This window comes from Corapipo altera, unplaced genomic scaffold (genome assembly GCF_003945725.1).
Source record: "Corapipo altera isolate COAL_440 unplaced genomic scaffold, ASM394572v1 2c, whole genome shotgun sequence".
NCBI classification, from domain to species: Eukaryota; Metazoa; Chordata; class Aves; order Passeriformes; family Pipridae; genus Corapipo; species Corapipo altera.
In genome coordinates, this window is record NW_020884923.1 from 6,343,067 (window position 1) to 6,363,257 (window position 20,191).

Genomic DNA, 20,191 nt, shown 5'->3' on the forward strand with positions numbered 1-20,191 from the left:
GAACTGCCAAAAGCTTCATCTCAATCTTATCTTAACCAGTTTACAGTGATGTAAGCACTTGCCAGGCTTCTTGACCAGCTACCAGAAGACACTGGCCACCATTTTGGTTAAGTCCTCTTAGAATTAAAATACAGCTGATATTGAGATCCAGGCACCAAAAGCCTGGGTCCAGTTAGTGCCGCTGTTTGCCTCTATATATTCTCATCCTTGTGACATCTATGCACATGGGTTATTTCATGGCTGTGCTCACAGTTAGAGAGGAAGATAAAAAACTACTACTGTATAGCAAACAGAGATTAGCTTTGAAGTCCTTTCATCAGCAGTGACCAACGAGGAACGTTTCCTCTCATTTTGCATGCAATGCAATTGCGACTGTACAGCCATGGAACTCTCTGTTTGGTCTAGGGCTGTGTCCGCTCACACTGACTGCCAGTGTGTATCAGTTGATGCTAAACTTCAATTAATTTTGTTTCAGCAAGGGTCCTTGTGGTTGTGCTGCAGCCTGTTTCAGGATACTTGAAAATGTAGCCTTTCCCATTTTACAGTCTCAGATATTGACAATTGTGCAAGGGAACTTTGTACACTTAGGCAGTGGTTAGAGAAGATTGTTATGCTATATCTAGCTAAAAAGACCAAGTAACTATGAATTTCAGTCCTTGTTGATGTTGGAGTGAATTTTGCTTTTTTTATATATAGCTGTAACATGAAATATTACAGTAAATGAGAAATAAAAAATGTTTCTTCACAGGTAAGTTGCATCTTAAATCATGTCAGAAGCCTGAAATATTATAAAAAGCCCTCATGTAACCTAGAATGGCAAAAGAGCACTTTGACACACTACTCTTGTTTGTATGCATACCTAAAATGTGTGACTGTAGTATGATGTAACCACTATCTGAGTTTAATAAATTTTAGCACAAATAACAGTGAAGAAGCAGTGACACTGACTGTAAGATATATTTGTCTACAGCAGCAGCCAGAGACAAATGCTTGAAGTGATCTACATAAACAAATTTTAACACAATCTGGGTGTTGGCATGCTGAAACCTACATAGTTGCAACTGCACTATGCTTATCCATGTCAGCTAGCACAGAAATGTAATCATGTGATTCTTGATTTTGTGTTTATATACCCTTCATGGAGCAGCATAATTTATCTCACCAAACTTCATCTGTTTAAAGTGTGGGCATTTACTTGAAGGCATGCCTTTAACCTCTTATATCCATTCCAGTTTTCATAGATTTCTACTGAAAGACAGTATGAATGATCTGCTTGTCTTTTCTTTGGGTATGGAGGGAGACATAAAGCACACATATAAACCTCAAAACATTCCACTTCAAGAAATTATTCTCATTTAAACAAATACATCACATAAAGCTAAAAGACCTTAGAAAATACAGCATCTTTCTTTATTATCCTTTGGGCATCAGAATACTCAGAAGACATATAAATTACCAACTTCACCCTGAATTTGTGGAAACTGAGTAAACCAGAGCTTCACAGAACATTCACAAAAATGACCACCAATACAGACAGACTGATCTGGTTTCCAGTCAAAAACCTGTTCAGCTCCAGTTGAAATGGTAGCTTCTCACTGATTATGAAAAATAAGAGTAGGATCTTAGAAAACACAAAGGTTGCTTTTGAATAAAATGAATGCCCAAAGTCACTTACAGTCAGTAACTGACTTGAGAACAGAAACTTAATACCGCCTTCCTTTTTCACACAGGCATATAACAATAAATGAACAAGCCTTTAAAAATATAGCAGGAAACATAAATTTCATTGATAATAATCTGGCAAAGTATTTTTATAAATATGAATAAAATAAGCATGCATGTAACCAGGTTCAAATAGATATAAGGTTTACATGCTCTTCATATAAATTGTAATGTATATTTCCCACAGGATTCTCAGGATTGCTTTTAAAACATTACAAAGAATGCAGCATAAAAGCTACAATGGAAATTACCTGATTTAAAGTTTTACTGTAAATTGCTGTGTGCATCTCAGGAGCTTTCACTGGTCCCTAGTACATACTCAGCAGCTCACAGGCACACTCAGCAAGACTGGAATAACAAGAAGCTATGAACTCTGTAAATATTTGTTAGTGTTTGTTTCAAAAAGTATTCTACCTTTTCTGATGAGATGACTACAACTGAAAAAAATCCCAACACCCAAGAACTTACTTGAATGCATAAAGCATTTCCACAATTTGCATTTTTACCTTTAAGAAAGATATACAAGATGAATTGCTGTTGACTAAACCATCCTTTTTTGCAAAGCAACGTTGTAGTATGGGATTTTACTGTTAGCTGATTATATTTATTGATTCACAATGTTGAATCTGCCACTCCTGATGACCCAAAGTTGCAGATGTTGCCTATTCTGCTGAAAATTACTTTCCTTTTCAAAAATTTTCTAAGATGTCTTGGAAATTTGTCTCAGTATTAGGGGTATTTCAGCAGGGATGCTATTGAATAATTTTGTCAACTGATGACTTTTAAGCATCTAAATTCAGACATTACATAGTTTAAAAACCCAGGATTTCACCCTTGGTACCTGCAGTGTTACTTGCCTCTCAGCTTACCAACAGTGACTGAAATCAATGGAAAAAATAAAAGTCAAAGTTTCCAAGTTAGTCATGTAGGGATTTTATAAAAACCATTTTTCGTCACAGAGAAATGAAATGTAATACTGTGAGGACTGCTGCAGATAATGTCTAATCACTCTAGACTGAAGCTGAGGATAAAGATGTCTTCTTCATAGACAGCAACAGACAAAGTTGCCACGAGGCTCCTAGATTTTCACAGACCTCTCTACATGGTACCAATGAGGCAATTACAGAATTTCAGACTGCAGTCACACAGAGCTTTTCAAACATTTTGCAATATTATTCCCAAGGAAATTTTGCAAATGGGCAAAAAAAATCTACAGAATCTGAATACAAATCACAGTCATATTTTCAAAAAGAAAAAAAAAGTATTAATTTTAACCTATGTATGAGACTATTGCTCTCATTAATATATGCACATATAATTTCACTACAATATTTTTTTATGTTGTATGTTGATTTTTACAATGACATGCACACCAGCTTGGGGATATTATTTCTTAAAACATTCCACATGCTGAATGGTCTTCATACCACTTGTCTACCCTTTCACAAACTGCTTAGTGATCCTTAAAGACTCTTTAGTCTACTTATTTTTCTTAATCATCATTGCATCTGTGAGGATGCCATTTACCCAAAACTAATCCAAGATTTCAGGGCACTTGAGTGACCATCTTTAAAAGAAAGACAAAAGGAGGTCTTCACTTCACTGCCTCTGAGTAGAATTGCAGCAGTCTTTACCAGGCACAGAATGCCAACACAGACAGGAAGTAATTTAGCATTATGTCATAAGCCTGAAACTTTTCTGTGTTCTCTTTTTTGAACTGCTTACTGATGAATCAAAGCATAAGTTACAGTTTAAACTTTGGGGGTTCCTTTTTTTTTTCTGTATAGCAATGCTCCTTGGAATTACATTTTCACCTTTCTTACCGTTCCTAATCAAGCAGGAACACATTCAGCATGTGACTTATCCCAAACATTTGTGAAAATAAGAAAAAGTGTACATATAAGTGTACAAAAGAGACAAAGTACATAAACTGCTATGAAGCCAGCATCACTCTGCATATTCCATTTGATCATTCATGAGGCTCTGAGCCAAAATTATTCCATCAAGCCTGTATAACTATGAAGCAACCCAGAATATAATTAAACCAGTCTAGGCTGAACCCTGGTAAAAGGCCACACTACAACTACTGACCTGCTACTCCAAGAACTTGTGATGTAAGTGAGCATAAAAACTACAGTCACCCAAGGAGGTTCACCATTCTAAGAACTGCTGACTAAGTCTGGTAATTATTGAAAATTACTGATGCAGGCGTTTGTCAGAATTAATTCAATATTATTATGAGGATAAGCACAGCCTTCCTGTATTATCAGACAATTGGCTTCAGTTAAAGTTCTAAGATTATTCTTTTGAACAGAAAACCAAAAAAAATTCTTTCAGCTTAAAGTCATGTTAAGTCTCATGTTTCAAGGTCCATGAATCTCAAAGTGATCTGAGCCACATATTGGAACTGAAAGTAGCTCCTAGCTTTATGAACAATACATATTTTAGCAAGAAATTCTTCTTATCATGTTGCCAGCATTTCTTGCTTTTCCTTCCTTCACAGATGTCTTCCATGGCAACATAAACAGCACTGAGAGCAGAGGTCATTTTCTCCTCTAATCTGGTCATTCAATTAGTAGCAAAAGATAAGTATTACGTAAAGGAAGGGAAGGTGCTGACAGGCCTAGGAAAACTCTGTTCATTGGCAAGGAATTTTTTTACTCAACTTACCTTCTCCTGATTCTGGCAGAGAAGACAATCACATTCAAAGCAATACTGGCGCACCAGTTGCTTTTGGCGTTCGCTGGTAGGCATCAGTGATTCAATATAGCTGATGGTGAGCTGCATGCAGTACATAAAAAACCAGAGTTGGTATATTTTACAAAAATTCCATTTTCAGTGTATGTATAGCTAAGGCAACATTTTTTGGATATAATATTTTTTCCAGCACAAAATGCAATGTTAATAGACTATTTCCTAGAAGAAATTGCCTCCTTTTACAAAGAGTAGGGAAAAAAAAGGACAAAAATAATTTCCACAGAAGAACACTTCTGCACACTTCAAGATCAATATTCTTTGAAATTATTAATCACCCTCAAATTACCACTATTTCAACTTTTCATTCTAATTTGGAAGAAAAAGAAAAAAGAAAGGAGAGCAAGAAAGGAGAGCAAAGAAAGTCAGTATTTGAATTCCATGTGAATGAAATCTCATTTTCTGTCTAACTTCAAAGTTTAAATGTGTATTTACCACTGTTGTTATACAACATTCCACTATCTCCAAAAATTTTTTCTCAAGGAAGCCCCTACTTTCTTATATGTTTGAGCCTAAGGATAATTTACCCTATGTCATACCCATATTCAGTATGTCTGGGATGTTTCCCTTGTGACCAAGGAAGCCCAAAAGCATTGCAGTCTAAGTTATTGAAACTATTGACAAGAAGATTTATTAAAATGATAAAAAAAATTTGTGCCTACATTTGTGCCATTTTCAACTCCTCATGCTGTACAGAGTGAATTCCAATGAACTACAGAGAAGTCTGTAGTTTGTTCACTTTGACGCCTGCCAGAAGGAATTTTACAGGGCTAACCATTTGTAGAGTTCTTGAAATGTTTAAAGAGCTGCACAGGCACAAACTAGTGACAAGGAAAAGAGTATAACAAAAAAACCAGTCCAGTTCAGACCAGTGTGCAGTCAAATATGCTATTGAGTGATTACACTATGTGCCCAACACACTTTGAAACATTATAGAGAGGTCAGAGCTAAAAAAAAATCAGGTCATTATTTCATCCTGAGCCTAGACACTTCAACTAATTGGTAGAATTTTCACATGGTTCTCAGTTAAATCATGAGAGTCCACTCAAAGAAATTACAGGAAAACCTGACCAATTTGTAGCAATGACTACGAAATCCACTATCAGAACCTGCATTTTGCGAATTAGCGAGCTTTCTAATTGAATGAGCAATTAAGAGGCAACTAAAACAATGCCTGCTTTCTTTCTTGCTTGCTATTACAGTGTAATTTGATTACATACTGAAGGAGGACTGTATTAAAAGAAGTCTACTGAGATGGAAAAATTAAGTATTTAAAATTATCATAAGCAGAAAGCCTGCAGAAAAAAAATAAATATGGTCTCATAATTGAAGATTAATAATATAATTAATGAAAGAGACAAATAAAGTTCCATAATTAATCAAAAGTTAGAAAGTGTGAGAACTTTTAGGTTTGCATTCTACATAATGCTGTTCTGTCCCAGCTTGTGCATGTCTGAGCCAAGAATGTAAACCACCACTACTGGCTTACAGCAGAAGAGAATTATAGGCTTCCCTCTGATCTTTCTACAGTGAATGGATGGAAATTGTGCTGCCTATTTATTTTCCACTCTTTTCTCCCAAGCTTGATATCTTCTGCCCCATTATCTCCAACGTCCCTCTTATTCTTTCTCTTCTCTACCCCTCAACACGAGTATCATTTTCCTGTCTTATTCTCTACATCTGATTATCTAAACTTGTTTTCCATTCCTAAATTCTAGCTCCTTAAATAGTCATTCTTGGTACAATGGGATGACTTCATCATTGTGCCAGTCTCAGATCTGTCCTTATGCCTCATCTAACACCTTTTCCCCATATTTGATCACCTACACTCTTACTCTCCCAAGTTAAAAGTCCTTGTTGCCCTACTCTGTTTTCCCAAACATCTTCAGTGATCCCAAAAACTTTCTCCTTGTTTCTTTCTACAGCTGGTTCTAATCTGCAACTTCCCTAGTGTGGCAAGAAAGATCTGTCTCCCTTCCTTTCCACAAAGCATTTTCCAGCCAAGCTGCAGTCCTAACCTCATCCTTCAGACATTCCAAACCCAATTTCCCTCTCCCATCACAAGCCTCCTGATCATCATGCCTCCTTATAACTCGCAAGTGTTTTCTGTCAAAATCATTCCACACAGGCTGTTCCCTGTCTCTTATCCTCTGCATAAACATCTCTGGTTCTGACCCATGTCCTACTGGGCTTTAGGTTCAGGTGGCATCCAGAAGTAAAAGGGATTTGATCAAGTTCAGACACAGTGTAAGACAGTAGAAATCTTCTGGGAGAAATAATTCATGTAAGATTAGTCTATTCTTTGCCAAAATATTTAAGACAATGCTTTAAACGCTATCATTACTATTGAAACCATCATTAGACCGGGTTTAATTCTAATGCTGCAAAACAAACACAGAGCCAATATCAAATATACTTTATCTATCATCAGCCTACAGGCTTCATCCCTTTCTCTTTTTATATTTTTGGCTTTTTTTTCTTTCTTTTTTCATTTATGTTGCAGAAATCTTGGAAGTAGAAACAAGTTTGAAACAAGTAATTTCTTTTTCAGAGGTTATCAAACAGTTGTGGATATGAATAGTCACATAACAACCTCCTCTGGATTAGAGCATTATGACTGGGCATAAGGAAGAAGACAAGAGGCTTTTAGCATTTTAACAACTTAAGAGTTTCTCTTGCTGTCAGAGGCCCGAGTTTAAATTTCCAGTCCTATCAGCTGAAATCCATAAGTTATAGCTCACAGCTTAAGTGGGAAAATATAATTAAAATATTTAGAAACATGACCAACCTAACAGTGACTAAGCCTACACTAACCATTTAATTGTTTAAAAATAAGAATTCTGTATTCAAGTCTCTCTCTTAGACTTGTTTTAATTTTGGATCACTTCATTAGAGGCAAGGCTCATTTAACTTGTACATAGTTGGGAAATATGCACATTTATCAAAGGTTGTCTTAATGGTGTTTGCATGTGGGATGTATGCTATTAATTAAAACATTATTTCAGCTGACCAAAGCTTGACTCTTTATTGCATCGCTTATGAAGAATGCAGTAAATCTTTTGCCCCCGAGCTGAAGAATATATATTAAAAAACATTTATGAAGGCATGAGTCTTATTGACTCTCAAGACATTCAGCACTCTCTGAGCCCTGCTTCTCACTCTGACACAGAAATTCTTTAACCATGGGTATGATGGTTAGTTTCTCACGTTCCTCATCTGCCAAATAAGGTGGACACAATTTTCCAGTACTGCCGTGCTGCAGCAGACTTAATTTATGGGTTTTTTTTATGTAACAGACTATAAGCTACAAAATTTCTAGACAGAAAATTCTGTAGAAATTTAAAATTAATTATTTTAATGCAAACAGCAGGGGAAAAAAAAGTGAATCTTGTTTTTGCCATCATAGGTCTCAGGGTCTTAGAGAGGGTTTTGTACAGAAGCCTGTTAATAACACAAAGTTATAGACTGTTATGAGTAACAGTCTATGCTCTTTCTGCTTTGGCATAAAAGATCAAAATGCCTTCTAACTCAACAAAAAAATTTGGTTTTTAAAAATGTAATGTGACAAAATGTAATGTGGTAAACATACACCGACATAAAACTTCTCACAGAATTTCAATAACAAAAACATTGTATAATTTGGTTGAAATCTATCTTGAAAATAGATTTAATTGATCATCTGAAATTATGATCTGTGTTTAGTATTAATTTAGAAAAAAAAAATGCTCTGCAAGGGTACAGTCAGTTATGTGATTTTCTGAAGAAAGATACAAATTTGTTGTAACTGAACTCTGAAGCTGATGAGAAGCCAAGCACTTGTTTTGGATCAGAATTGCACCTCAGCCAATCCATTCTGTCTCTCTGCAAGACTAATTGCTTTGAAGGCATACAACTTTTTATCGGAGAAGAGGAAAAACTAGCTTGTGCCTGCCTGCAAAACACCAGGTAGCCTCAGCAATTAACAAAAAGTCAATTGAAATTATAGCACACATCTTGATGCTGTTTCAAGTGGTTACTTAAGGGTAGGGAAAGGATGAAGACCTCTTCAGAGCAGGCTACTTGTCTTTTTGACAAAACTGGCTGATGGGCTACCTTATCACTAAAGGAGCCCTCATAATCTCTAGGTGAATAATTTTTGCTTTCTTATGATCCTTCCCCATATCTCACCTTTCTTTGTGACACTTAAATTTCATTTCTGTGAAGAAGAAAGTGCAAGAAAAGGAAAACTTTGTATGCTGTCAAATTAAGATCACCTAAAGTTATCAGAACTGTGATAGCACTACAGAGAAGTTGTGAAGGCCCCATCTCTGGAAGAGTTCAAGGCCAGGTTGGATGGAGCTCTGAGCAACCTGATGTAGTGAAAGGTGTCCCTGCCCACAGCAGGGTGGGTGGAATCAGATGATTTCTGAGGTACCTTCTAACCCAAGCCATTCTATGATTATCTTGATGGGCAAAAATTTGTTATAATTAGTTTTGAGCTGCTGGAAGCAAGTTTCAGAATTCAGAAAGTCCTGCAGTCTTCAGTAGGGATGTACAGAAAAAAGTGCCCACAAAAATCTATCAGGTTTTTTCCCCCCTCACATTATTAGACTCAATTATGCTCAAAAACCTGCTATAGAATAGAGTCTGCAGAGCCTTAGTGGCCCTTATAGCCACCTTGACCCCACATCTATGTATGGAGATCAACAGTTGCTCCCAAGCCTTCTTCTCCTTTCACTTCTTTTGTCCTCTCCTGTTTCATTCCGTGATGCCACTTTCAGGGCAGAACACATTTAAATGTAGCTGATCAAGCACCAGAATTTGGGGTACTAGCATAGACCCATACTGCCTTATATGAATTATAACAGAGTCAGAGCAAGGACAGGTAAGTTAAAAAAATAAAGGTTACCAAGCTTGAAGGAAATTTCCTATCAGAGCCAAGTTTTCACTTTAAAAATTCTACATTCAATGACCATTTTAAATGTCATTTAAATAAGCTATATTATGACAGAAATGAAAGCCTTTATTCTGAATATCACCTAAAGCATTCATTGCCAAAAGCCCACGGGAACAGTGTGTTTTTGTTTTAAATGGTAACTTTCTGCCCTCAAAAAGCATTAAAAATCATTAGCATAAAAATCAAATAATATACTTAAATATAAATCTGGTTTCCAAAGCAAAATTTAAGGACCACATACTTCTTACTATTTCTGCAACACACTGACTTCTTAAAGCTTTCACCTGGGAAACCATGCAATTACACATGAATCCCTTCTTTCAGTGCCTTCAAAAAAAAAGCAACATTCATGACTCATTATTTTGTAGCACTTCAGGACTGTCAACACTGTCTTTGCCACAGAAAAAAGGCCTAGATTGCTAGGGTATGATTTTTGGGAGTGATTAGTTTTCCAAATATACAACACCATCAAAATTAGCAGTTTCATTCTATAAGGATACAGGCAAAATTCAATTAAAGCACACAAAATACCACATGCTTTCCTGTCAAAAACATGCAAAGCTGAAGAAATTTGCCTAGACAGGAGATTAAAACTGAAATGAAACAACTTCAATCAGAATATAAAATCTTTTTGAGGTTCTCATAATTTTGCATGCTTTTTATCACTAACCTGATAAATATAATTACTGCGTATAGCTTGAGTACTCTGAAGTGTGGTTGGGCCATAAATGTTACTCCTGAATAAATCTGCACTACACTGCAGCAACTACATCCAATGTAATAACTTCTAGTTTACAACCAAAATAATATCTAGTGGTTCCTCCCTCTTTATATGATTGTGAGATGACCACAGCGGCCCATGAGCTCAGCTCCCTTTGTTTCTGTTTTCCCTGTGACTATAGATGTTCCTTAATGTGTACACTGCTGTAGTGTACTCTGACAGAAAGCACTACAAATGTGCAAAAATATTTTTACTTCTCACTGGCCTAGTGAACATATCATATTGCAGTGGCTGATACTTTCAGGGCAACAGTCCAGAGGCGCTATCAAGTTTGTTCTTGTATGGATAGCAAGGCCATAATCCTCTTCTACTCATCTGAGCTTGACTTGCTACTTAGCTTCTTACTCCTAATAAATTTTGGTGCTTGCTTACTTTCTATTAATTATTATATAGGGAATCTCATTCTGTCTGAGTCTATTGTAACAGGATAAGACAAATTTTCTAGTGATTATATTTAAGTTTTCTTGTTGCCTCATGGCTTGAAATAACGTTCATCTTACCATCTCAAGGCACCCAATCTGTTCAGAAAACCCAATCAGATTTCTCCCTAATATATTTTCTCTCCAATTAGCTCAGATTCTGATGTCTGTAATAGAAGTTAAAACTCAGCATGTAACAGGTGATGTAGTTTTATGTACATATGTGTGTAAATTCAATACATGGCTATTAATAAAACTCAGCTCACCCTACCTCAGGCAAGCAGTAAGGCAGTGTGGAAAGAAGTTGTACCAAAGTTACCATGCAGAACACAAAAGGAAAAGTGGTAGCAGTAGTGTATGAGGAAAAGTAATTGTTAAAAATAATACTGAACTGCTGACTTGCATATATCCTCAAAATAATTTTATTTCCCTCCCTCTTCCCATAACAGATCTAAGCTAATACTGATTTTGCAGCTTTACTTTGTCACTTAAACCTTAAGCCATTTTTCTTCCATAGACACATCCTTATTTAAAGAGTCACGTACCTCAGACTGAGACTTTTATTTCCAGGTAAGTCAAGTGAACATCTGCTTTAACATAGTATGTAGGTTTACATGTTCCTTAAGGCAAGTATTCCTTTTGCTACCAAACCCATAAGGAACAGTTGCAATAAAGACACTAGAACATGAGCTCTTTGGAAAATTCTGACTTTATTTTACCACCTCAATGGTGGCAAAGTTTTTTAGAAAATACAATATGCCCACATTAGGTGCAGTCATTTCAAAGCCTATATTCACACAACTGCAAAGTCACTACAAACAAACTAGTCCTAGCTGCCCTGCTTTGTAATTTACGTATATTTCCTGATTGCCTTACAAGGAACTAGTAAATTACACCGTATCTGTTTCACCACCAATTTTAATCTAGAGATTTCTGGGGGCTACAGACCACTGACACAAAGTCTAAAATTCGGGTCACAGCTTCAGAGCCATAGTACAGTCTGCACATCATACCTGCACAGAATTCTACTTCACTTCTCGCTCCAGAACCACCCCGGGCCACATCAGGGCCTCTCCACTCAGTAAAAGCTGCTTGTCATAAAGAATTGCTTTATGAAATTAGAAAAATATACCCAGGTACAAAATAAGATAGCTTCAGAATTTTAAGCTTTAATAATTAAGTCAAAGGCATCCTGGAAGACCTTAAAATCTACAGTATTTTTAAATAAACAACCCATCTTAGTGAACTGGGAAGCCAAGAGGAAAGTTATGGTTTATGGATAAAATAGAAGAAAGGTGTCTATAATTTGGCTTAAACAAGAATGACAGACTAAAAGATGTCTACAGTTAATAGCTCCACAAATATATATTGCATTCTAAAATATTTCTCTTAGCAAAAATATAAGTATGCAAAAATATTTCTGCTGGTTCTTAACAAGGTTTTACCCCAAAAAAATATTTTACCATTTACTTATTTTCATGGCCTACTATATGTGAGAAAAGATACATTAAGAAAAGAAAAACTTCATAAGGAGGAAAAGAGATACTACTTCTAAATTGGAATATATATGCTTTTCATATTCTTGGGGTTTTAAACACAGCCGTGAACTGTATTCACATTAGGTCACAATTTTGAAATGACCAACAGCTGGGACTGTGTAGGTCATTGGTTTATTTAAAGTTACATATATACACACATCTTTGCAGGTCTTATTAAGCACATTCAATACTGCATTGCTGCAAAACACATTTACTTTGATATTATTTCCTAGACACAAATTATTATTTTCAAATTAGTACAAATGCCATCATAAAGTTGAGAATAGCTTAGATCAAATCAGAAATCTCTTGAAAAGGATATTTTGAAGTCTTTCCTAGTGAAATGGACAAGAAAACAAACCATGTTTTGCTGCTCGCACTGTCAACGAAAGGTTTACTACAACTGCATGGTTGCAGGCAGACAAATGCTTGTTGTTGCAATGACTTAGTGAACACTGCATTCCACTCAGAAATATTCTAAGTGTTCTGTCAGGGTAAAGACATCCAAAAACAAACAAAATGAAGTGCCTAGAGGAGGAAAGGAGGAACAAGAATTTATCAAGACTGCTAGTGATTTATGAGAAGTAATGATTATGGGGCCCAGGCAGTGTGAAGAGATTATTCTATTTATCATTTTCCCCCCCGATAGCTATGTGCTAGAAAGTGGCATCAATACATCATCAAAATATTAAGCTGGTGGCCCTGCAGTCTGGAATTTATTTAGGGAGATGTCATTGTTGCAGGTGTCTGTGACGGAAGGGAGGACAAGTTAATTACCTCTTCACCAATCTGGATCTCTCGGACAGAGCGAAGTAAAAGCTGGTATCCTTCAAAAACGATAACGCAGTTTGGGTCACAGCTGTGGTTCAGTAAAGACATGCTGTGAGGGGTGGTAGAGGGGGAAAGAGAGAAAAAAAAACTTAACAGAGGAGTCTCCATTGTCATTTCCCTTCAATAATTTAAAAGCATCTAACATGATTACATGTGAACCATCAGGCAATTAAGCTTTGAAACAAATAAAATCCCTGGTAAATCAACTGCTTTTGGTTAGGGGAGGAAAATTAATACTTAGAAGATTTATATTTATTGCTAATAGGAGCCATGCCTGAATCTCCTAATATGTTTCTGCCTTCTGTGTCATCAGGTAGGAGGGAGGCAACAGCCTCCCAGCAACTCACCTAGAGACCTGACTCAGGGGACAGGGTAAGTGGGGAACAAGGTTATCTGGACAGTTCAGAGTGAAAACTCAGCCTTTGGGCTGAATTATATTTCTGCTGCTTCTGCTCAGTCTCAGGGCATTAACCTTACTATTAACCTGTCTGTCATCGGAACCACAGCTCAACAGGGCCAACAATAAACCTGTATTTCATATCAGGAGAAAATGGAGTATACTATGTCCCAAAGCCAAAGAATTTGGTGTATAGAGTTGAAAGAAGAAACATGGCCATTCCCTCTGTTTTACACATATTTTCGTCCAGCCTCTATTCTTGTGGCATGTGACAGCTGAAGCAGCACAGACCATTAGGGAGCTGCTGCCACCCTCAAGAGACACACATGCTGTACAAACACGCCCTTTCCTCTTCTTGAAGGATGCTGCTAAGAACAACATGTCACTATATACTGTGAGTCACGTGTTGCATTAGCTGAGAAACAACTGCCTTTGCCAGACCAATATCAGTTCCACAGCAGAAGTGGGGCTGATGGTTCTTCCCCTATGGGAATGACCCATTGAAAGAATGATTCTGGCATCATCAGCCTGGAAGAATTTTTGGCTTATGCAGCTCCTGGTTGCGTTTATTTGCTTTCGTCTGCCTGATTCAGCAACTCAAAATCCCACCTGTTGGTAAAATATAGGATGTTCCCAAGGGCCAGAGACCTGCACTAAACTATGTTTATTCAGTTTTTGACTCTTAAAGAAGGTATCAACAGGATCCTAACTCTTCTGTTATCCCTTCTGGCCTAATAAAATATCTGTGGTTAATCTCCACAAGAATCCAGTGATGTATGCTAGGAGAGAGTATCCATGACACTTACTGTGAGATCATTGGGCATACTCCCAAAGCTGCTGGCAAGGTGATGTAAAGCAGGGCCATAGGATTTTATAGATTTTAAAATATGTTGTGATGTTGAAGCCATCAAGCTATACAACAATGTACAACCTCTCAACAAGGCTAAACAAAGCACTTTTAATTAAATTTCATCTTGTGGAAACATTAGTGGGTTTGATGACAATTTCCTCTGGAAGCATATGAATTCATCAGGATAGGACATTTGCCCAGGATTTGTAAACTACAGATTTAAGTTCACAGTTTTCCCAGCTCAGAGTGGTTTGCTACAGCAAATCTCAAACTGCTCTGAAGTGACTTGAGAAAGAGTCTCTTCCCTCCCTTGGCAATGTATTATAATTGAACATAGACAGACACTTTACTCACAGTTAGGGGCTTTTTTCAACCAAAAGCAAACATTTCTCTATTAATAACGCTCCAAAATAATATTTCATTTTTCTCAAATGTGAAAAGTATTTGTTTGCATTCCGTTATGAAATCAAATGTTTTGCACTTTCCATAACGCCAATTACCATGTCCTCCTAACCACCTTTCCCTTAACCTTACCATAAGGCAGGCCTCAAGATATTGTTTCCTTAGTCAAATCTTGCATGTGTGACATTAGTAGGAAAAGAATCAACAGTGAGAGGCCCACTGAGGTACTGACAAAATGGTCCAACCATTCATTAACAAAAAATTTAGATAGTAAAATGTCATTTTAAATTATACATACTAATTTTCCATGTTAATGATTACAGGTAACTAATTCTATGAAGATAAAACCTTAACTGGGACATACTTCTTACATAATACAAATAAGAAATTCAAATTCATCTCCCAAGAGACTTATCTTTTCACCTTACTGGTTTGTTTGTTTGTTGTTGTAATTTACTAAAACATACTCAATCTTTTCATTTTAATTGCCAGTTCTGAAGGCTCTCTGCTGCAAAATATCTGTATTCTAAAGCATCACTGAACAGGTTTCCTTTAACTAGTTCCAGTTACATATTTTTGATGTCAGCATTTATTCTTACTTAGAAAAGACTACCACATCCATAAAAATAAAATATAAAGATGTACCTTATTTAAACTGTTTTAATGCTGTAATCAGGGCTATTAAGAATGTTTTCAACTAGATCATATTTTTTATTCTCCTTTAATTTATTTCCATTTCCCAGTTTCTTGTTTAGACGTTACCTTCTGCTTTGATGGCCCTTACAGCCACCTTGAAAAAAAAGGGAAAAAAAACTAACATAGATTTTGCCTGTGAATGAAACAGTGTCCACAGTACCTGGGATACAGGCCAACACCAACATCCTGCATCTCTCCATTACTGATGGTGAAACAGTTACAGGTCACCTGTAAAAACAAAGAAAAAAATCCAGGATTACTAGAATCATTTGGAAACCCCACACTCAAGTGAAAAAAAAACTTCCAAAATAAAACGAAGGGGCAATTGGTAAATTGGATGGAAAACATTCAAGCCCAACACTGGTGTTCTTTCATTTTAGAGCAATCACATCTGGGACACACTCTCCTGTAAAACTGCTGTCAATTAGAAACAGATATATAAGTATCCTGCAAAAATGTGGGGTTAAACACATGCAGAGACCTTACTTTCCTGTCCAGAGAACAAAAAAAAAAAAAAGCCACACTACACAGAGCCTGAGAAGCTCAGCCCAGAAACAACATAACAGATGACAGTGACTACTGATGAAAGGAGTGGCTGTTTCCACGCAGGGACTCTGCTGACATCAGACTGTCGCAGCACCTTTTAATGAGTAGCAGCGAAGCCCAAAGAATATATACCCGACAGTTTTGAAGTAAATAGCAGCTCTGGCTGGGGCAACCTGATATGGATACAAAAAAAATGCAAAGACTGTGCAATAACATATCTTTCACATTATGGGAATTTTGGTTTGCACGTAAAAGATCCCACAACAAAGCATGTTCAAATTGCCATTCAAGAGAAATACAACCTTTCTTTTAATCTCAAATATTCAGCTTGTAAGTGTATTCTTCCTTCATACAATCATACAAAGATAAAGTAGTTCTAGAAAAGGGAGGAGAAGCATGGAAGACACCTGCAAGTAGATATAATTCTACGTCAAACTATAACACTGAAGTTTCTTGGTGTTCAAGACACATCAACACTTAGTAAATTATTAGAAAGTATCATTTTCATGGGCTTAAACAAAAAACAGAGCCCACTTGTGAATGTATTTTTTGGGGGAAGAGCTAGTTTGGGTTTTCTTTCAAATTTATTTTTTAGATATGTTAGTTATCAATGACATACTAATAAAATATTTTATCTAGAAAAATACTGCATGATAATTCATATTCAACAAAAGCCTCAGGCCTCTTCTGCATAACATGAGATTATTAATATCATTAATTCTCATTAGAAGAGAAAATGAGTAAGAGTATGATTTGGCAGACATGGAAATGAGATTTGAAAGTTGCAGTTTTATCCATAGAGTAATTGTCCAGAACAGTAAATGCACACCTATGTTTTAAAGAGGTTTGCTGAACAATTTAATAGTATAACTTATCCTATAAATTGACAAATTATTATTTATGAGACCATTAACCATAAGGTGCAAATGAAATCCTCTCTCAAAATTTCTCATACATTCTGACAGCTACATTAATTTAAATAAATGTACATGCAGTACGGCATGTGTTTTTTGTAAACGGTTAGACAATACTTTGATTAGTCAATTATTTATGTAACCCACTCAAATGTTCTCAATCAATTACCAAAAGCACAGATCTTAATTATTTCTTTCTTGCTGGCACTAGATATAAAGTGCCAGGCAACTTCTGAGCAAAGATTAGTCCATTTCAAGTGGCAATTATCCTGGCTCTAAAAATATTGACTTGATTTTGGTACTTATTGAAAAAATAATGCCTTCCAGGTAAAATAGAAAGCCAGCTTTTGTGACCCTTAACTCTCTCTAATGGATTATGAAGTAACAGAGGTCAAACATCTCTTGGAACTAAATGAACTCCTCTTTCTTGAAAATCTCTTATTATTACCATAAAACATTTATATTAATAATATTGAATTTTGATTACTGTAGAGTTACAGAGACTATTTCATCATTTTCTATTAAAGGTATTACACAAAAAGTTTTAAAGAAGTCACAATAGTTTTACTGCATCCTTTTCAGAATCATGCATTAGTTTTTTATACAAAGACATAGGTGAAGAAAAATGTGAGCGGAATGAATAAGATGAGATTCAGACATCAAGAGCTTCTTTCAAGAGTAGTTCACTGTGAGGCACTTTTTAACCTCTCTTAGATATTTTCACAGTACGCAGGTGCATCTCAATATCCCAGTGAGGTAGTGAAATGCCATCCAGTTTCTAATTATTTGCAGTTTCAAATACAAGACTGGGAATCCAAAGTATACAGAGCCAGATCTAAAATGGTTTTTAATACATAAACACAGGCAGAAGCCTAATTGGTCTCATGAATTTTGAGCTACATGATTTTGCACACAATCTTACTACAGGTGCTCTGAGGTTTATTTAACCTCCTAAGAGACAATATTTCCCCACTTTTAAACTGAGGTATGAAAAAACCCAACAGTGGTAGACGTACAATGTGTACTACAGAGAATAACCTTAGTCATGGCTTCTTTTTTGTGCTCAGCAAGTAGAGAGAGAGAAACTGAGATTACGGTGATGAGCGGAGGGAGATCTCACAATTTACAGTGTGAGAAATTCTGATTTAATAGCTATGGGAGCCCAAACCCAGCTTTCAGCAAAGGAAAACAGGGGCTGACAAAAACCTCATGATCTGAAGGAGCTGGACCCTTCTCACTAGATCTGTTAAAGTTCTACCTCATGGATCAAGCCTGGCTCCAGCAGAAATCAGAAAAGACTTTTGAGATGATTGTATCAAACCATGTCTAAACCCCTGTAATCCCTCTATCCCCCATGTAATCCTACTAGAAGAAAAATTAACTATTTAGAAATTGCAGTAAAAACTTGTGTAATTCCATAATTAACATAACTCGTCCCCTTCATTAACATGTCCAACCTCAGATACCTTTAAAATCGTGTTCTCGTGTTCAATAAACTATTCCAGTTCCCCCATACTGGAATCGTGTCTAGTTTTTATTTTTCAGACCGCCACTAATAGCAATCCTTCACAGACATTTACCAGCTTGCAACAGGTATAAAATATGAAATATCCATAGTCTGTCACTGGAGGATGTGGTTGGTTTTTTGTTTTCTTTTACATTTGTTACAAAGTCTCTAAAAATCTACTGAATCACCTCTACATTTCTATTTACACAAACTTTTAGGAGGTTTCAAATCTCAAAGTTAAAGATCAGTCCTACTAAGGGGAGTTATGCAATTTCAACACAAGAGTTGATGTTGTAGATCATACTTCCAAGAAACAAAAGGAAGAAGGCTTTTTTTTTTTTTTTTGCAGAACGCCCAAAGAAAAATCAGTTTTCCTGGCCTCCCAGGATTCACAGAGGTAGCTCAAATAACAGCTAAATCTAGAGTATCTAACGTTGTTTCAGGAGAGCATGGGTAAACTGCTTGTTCATGAGGCGATTGTTTCCAGATCAAAAACTACTGGGACTGGAAGTTGACTAATTCTGTTTCTAAGGCAAACAAACAAACAAACAAACAACCCCCCCCAACAATAACAAAAAACCACCACCACCACAACAAAACACAACAACAAAAAGAAACAAAAAACCAAACAAACCCCCAAACAAACAAACAAAACCCACAAAAAAAACAGAACAAGGCAAAACAAACAATATTTTTCTCCTGTGTCATAGATTTCTTTCAGGTTTCATGGTCACCTTGTGCCATCTTTTTTCTGTCCTAGTTGGTCAACCTTATTCCTTGTATTACAACCAGGTTCTGATTCTGTGTGAGCACAGATTTTCAAATAAGAAAAATAAACAATTGTTGGTAATTGAGTGCTTCAATATATATGTTCTTCCATCCAAAGGTATGTCCTTGTCATCTTAAGTCCTGCAGAACCAGTTATCACTGTAATTTAATTTGTGTTTGTCTGTCCTGATTCCTCTAAAAATTCCTCCCTACCCAGCTACAAAGCACTAAAACTTTAGTTTTAGACATAGAAACAGAACAGAGTACTCACAGTTTGTTACACCCACAAATAAAGAAAATTGCCACATATTTCTGAACTTCAAAGTGCAAAGATAAATTCCTTTCCATTTCTAAAATTTCTGAAATAACACATCTTTCAGCATGAGAATCGAGGGAAAATTCTCAAGGGAGAGTCACAAACTTTTCAAACATCTACAATGCAAAACTTAGAAGTATCCTAGAGCTCTGAGGCTTATCATCATAGCTTGATCAGCCATAGAGTTCACTAACAGTTTAAAGAATCAATTCACAGTGTTTAAGTTAGCTCCATGGCAATAAATCCTGCAAGTTTATTTAAAAGGAACTACTATTTCAAACAACAAACATTACTATATAAACTGATTGATTTAAATAAAAAGATTTATTCTTTTGAGAGGTTGAGCATATTTTAGAGAGGCATCCTGTACTCGGTAAGGTAACCCAAGTAGAAGACATAATCTTTCCTAGACTGGTAAACACACTATGAGTAAACCAATTTTTCTGACTGGCCAGTACTCTCCGGTATACCTTATCATCAAACAAAAATTATTGCAATCTGTTAAATTTGATTTCCTCTCTGAGTGACTAATGAAAACTCTGTAAATTTAGCCCATAAAGAGGTCACTGTTCTCAAGACGTCTGGAACTACTGTCTGAGCAATCTCTGTCTGTGCCAGACTCACAGTCTAGTGGACAGCCATGAAGATTTATTTCGGTGTTTGGATTTGACAGAGTATGAAGTCTTGTTTGGCAACATAACGAGTTGAATTTGCTTTCAGTTCAGACCTCATTCATATTGCTTTATACTAAGGATTTGCCTTTGGGTTAAATAAAGCAGAGTTAGACTTGATAGCAGGACATTCCAGATTTGGA

At 36.2% G+C, this 20,191-nt stretch overlaps 1 protein-coding gene across 2 annotated transcripts in view; it reads right to left on the reverse strand.

Moving 5' to 3' along the window:
- Positions 1-20,191, reverse strand: part of SMYD3 (SET and MYND domain containing 3) — a 383,658-nt gene that overhangs the window by 66,578 nt on the left and 296,889 nt on the right. For both annotated transcript variants that reach the window (XM_027657423.1, XM_027657424.1), the window contains exons 6-8: positions 15,487-15,554; positions 12,928-13,030; positions 4,393-4,503 (exon numbers count right to left, since the gene is read on the reverse strand). In XM_027657423.1, coding sequence (XP_027513224.1) covers positions 4,393-4,503; positions 12,928-13,030; positions 15,487-15,554 — 282 coding nt within the window. The remainder of the gene's footprint in view (positions 1-4,392; positions 4,504-12,927; positions 13,031-15,486; positions 15,555-20,191) is intronic.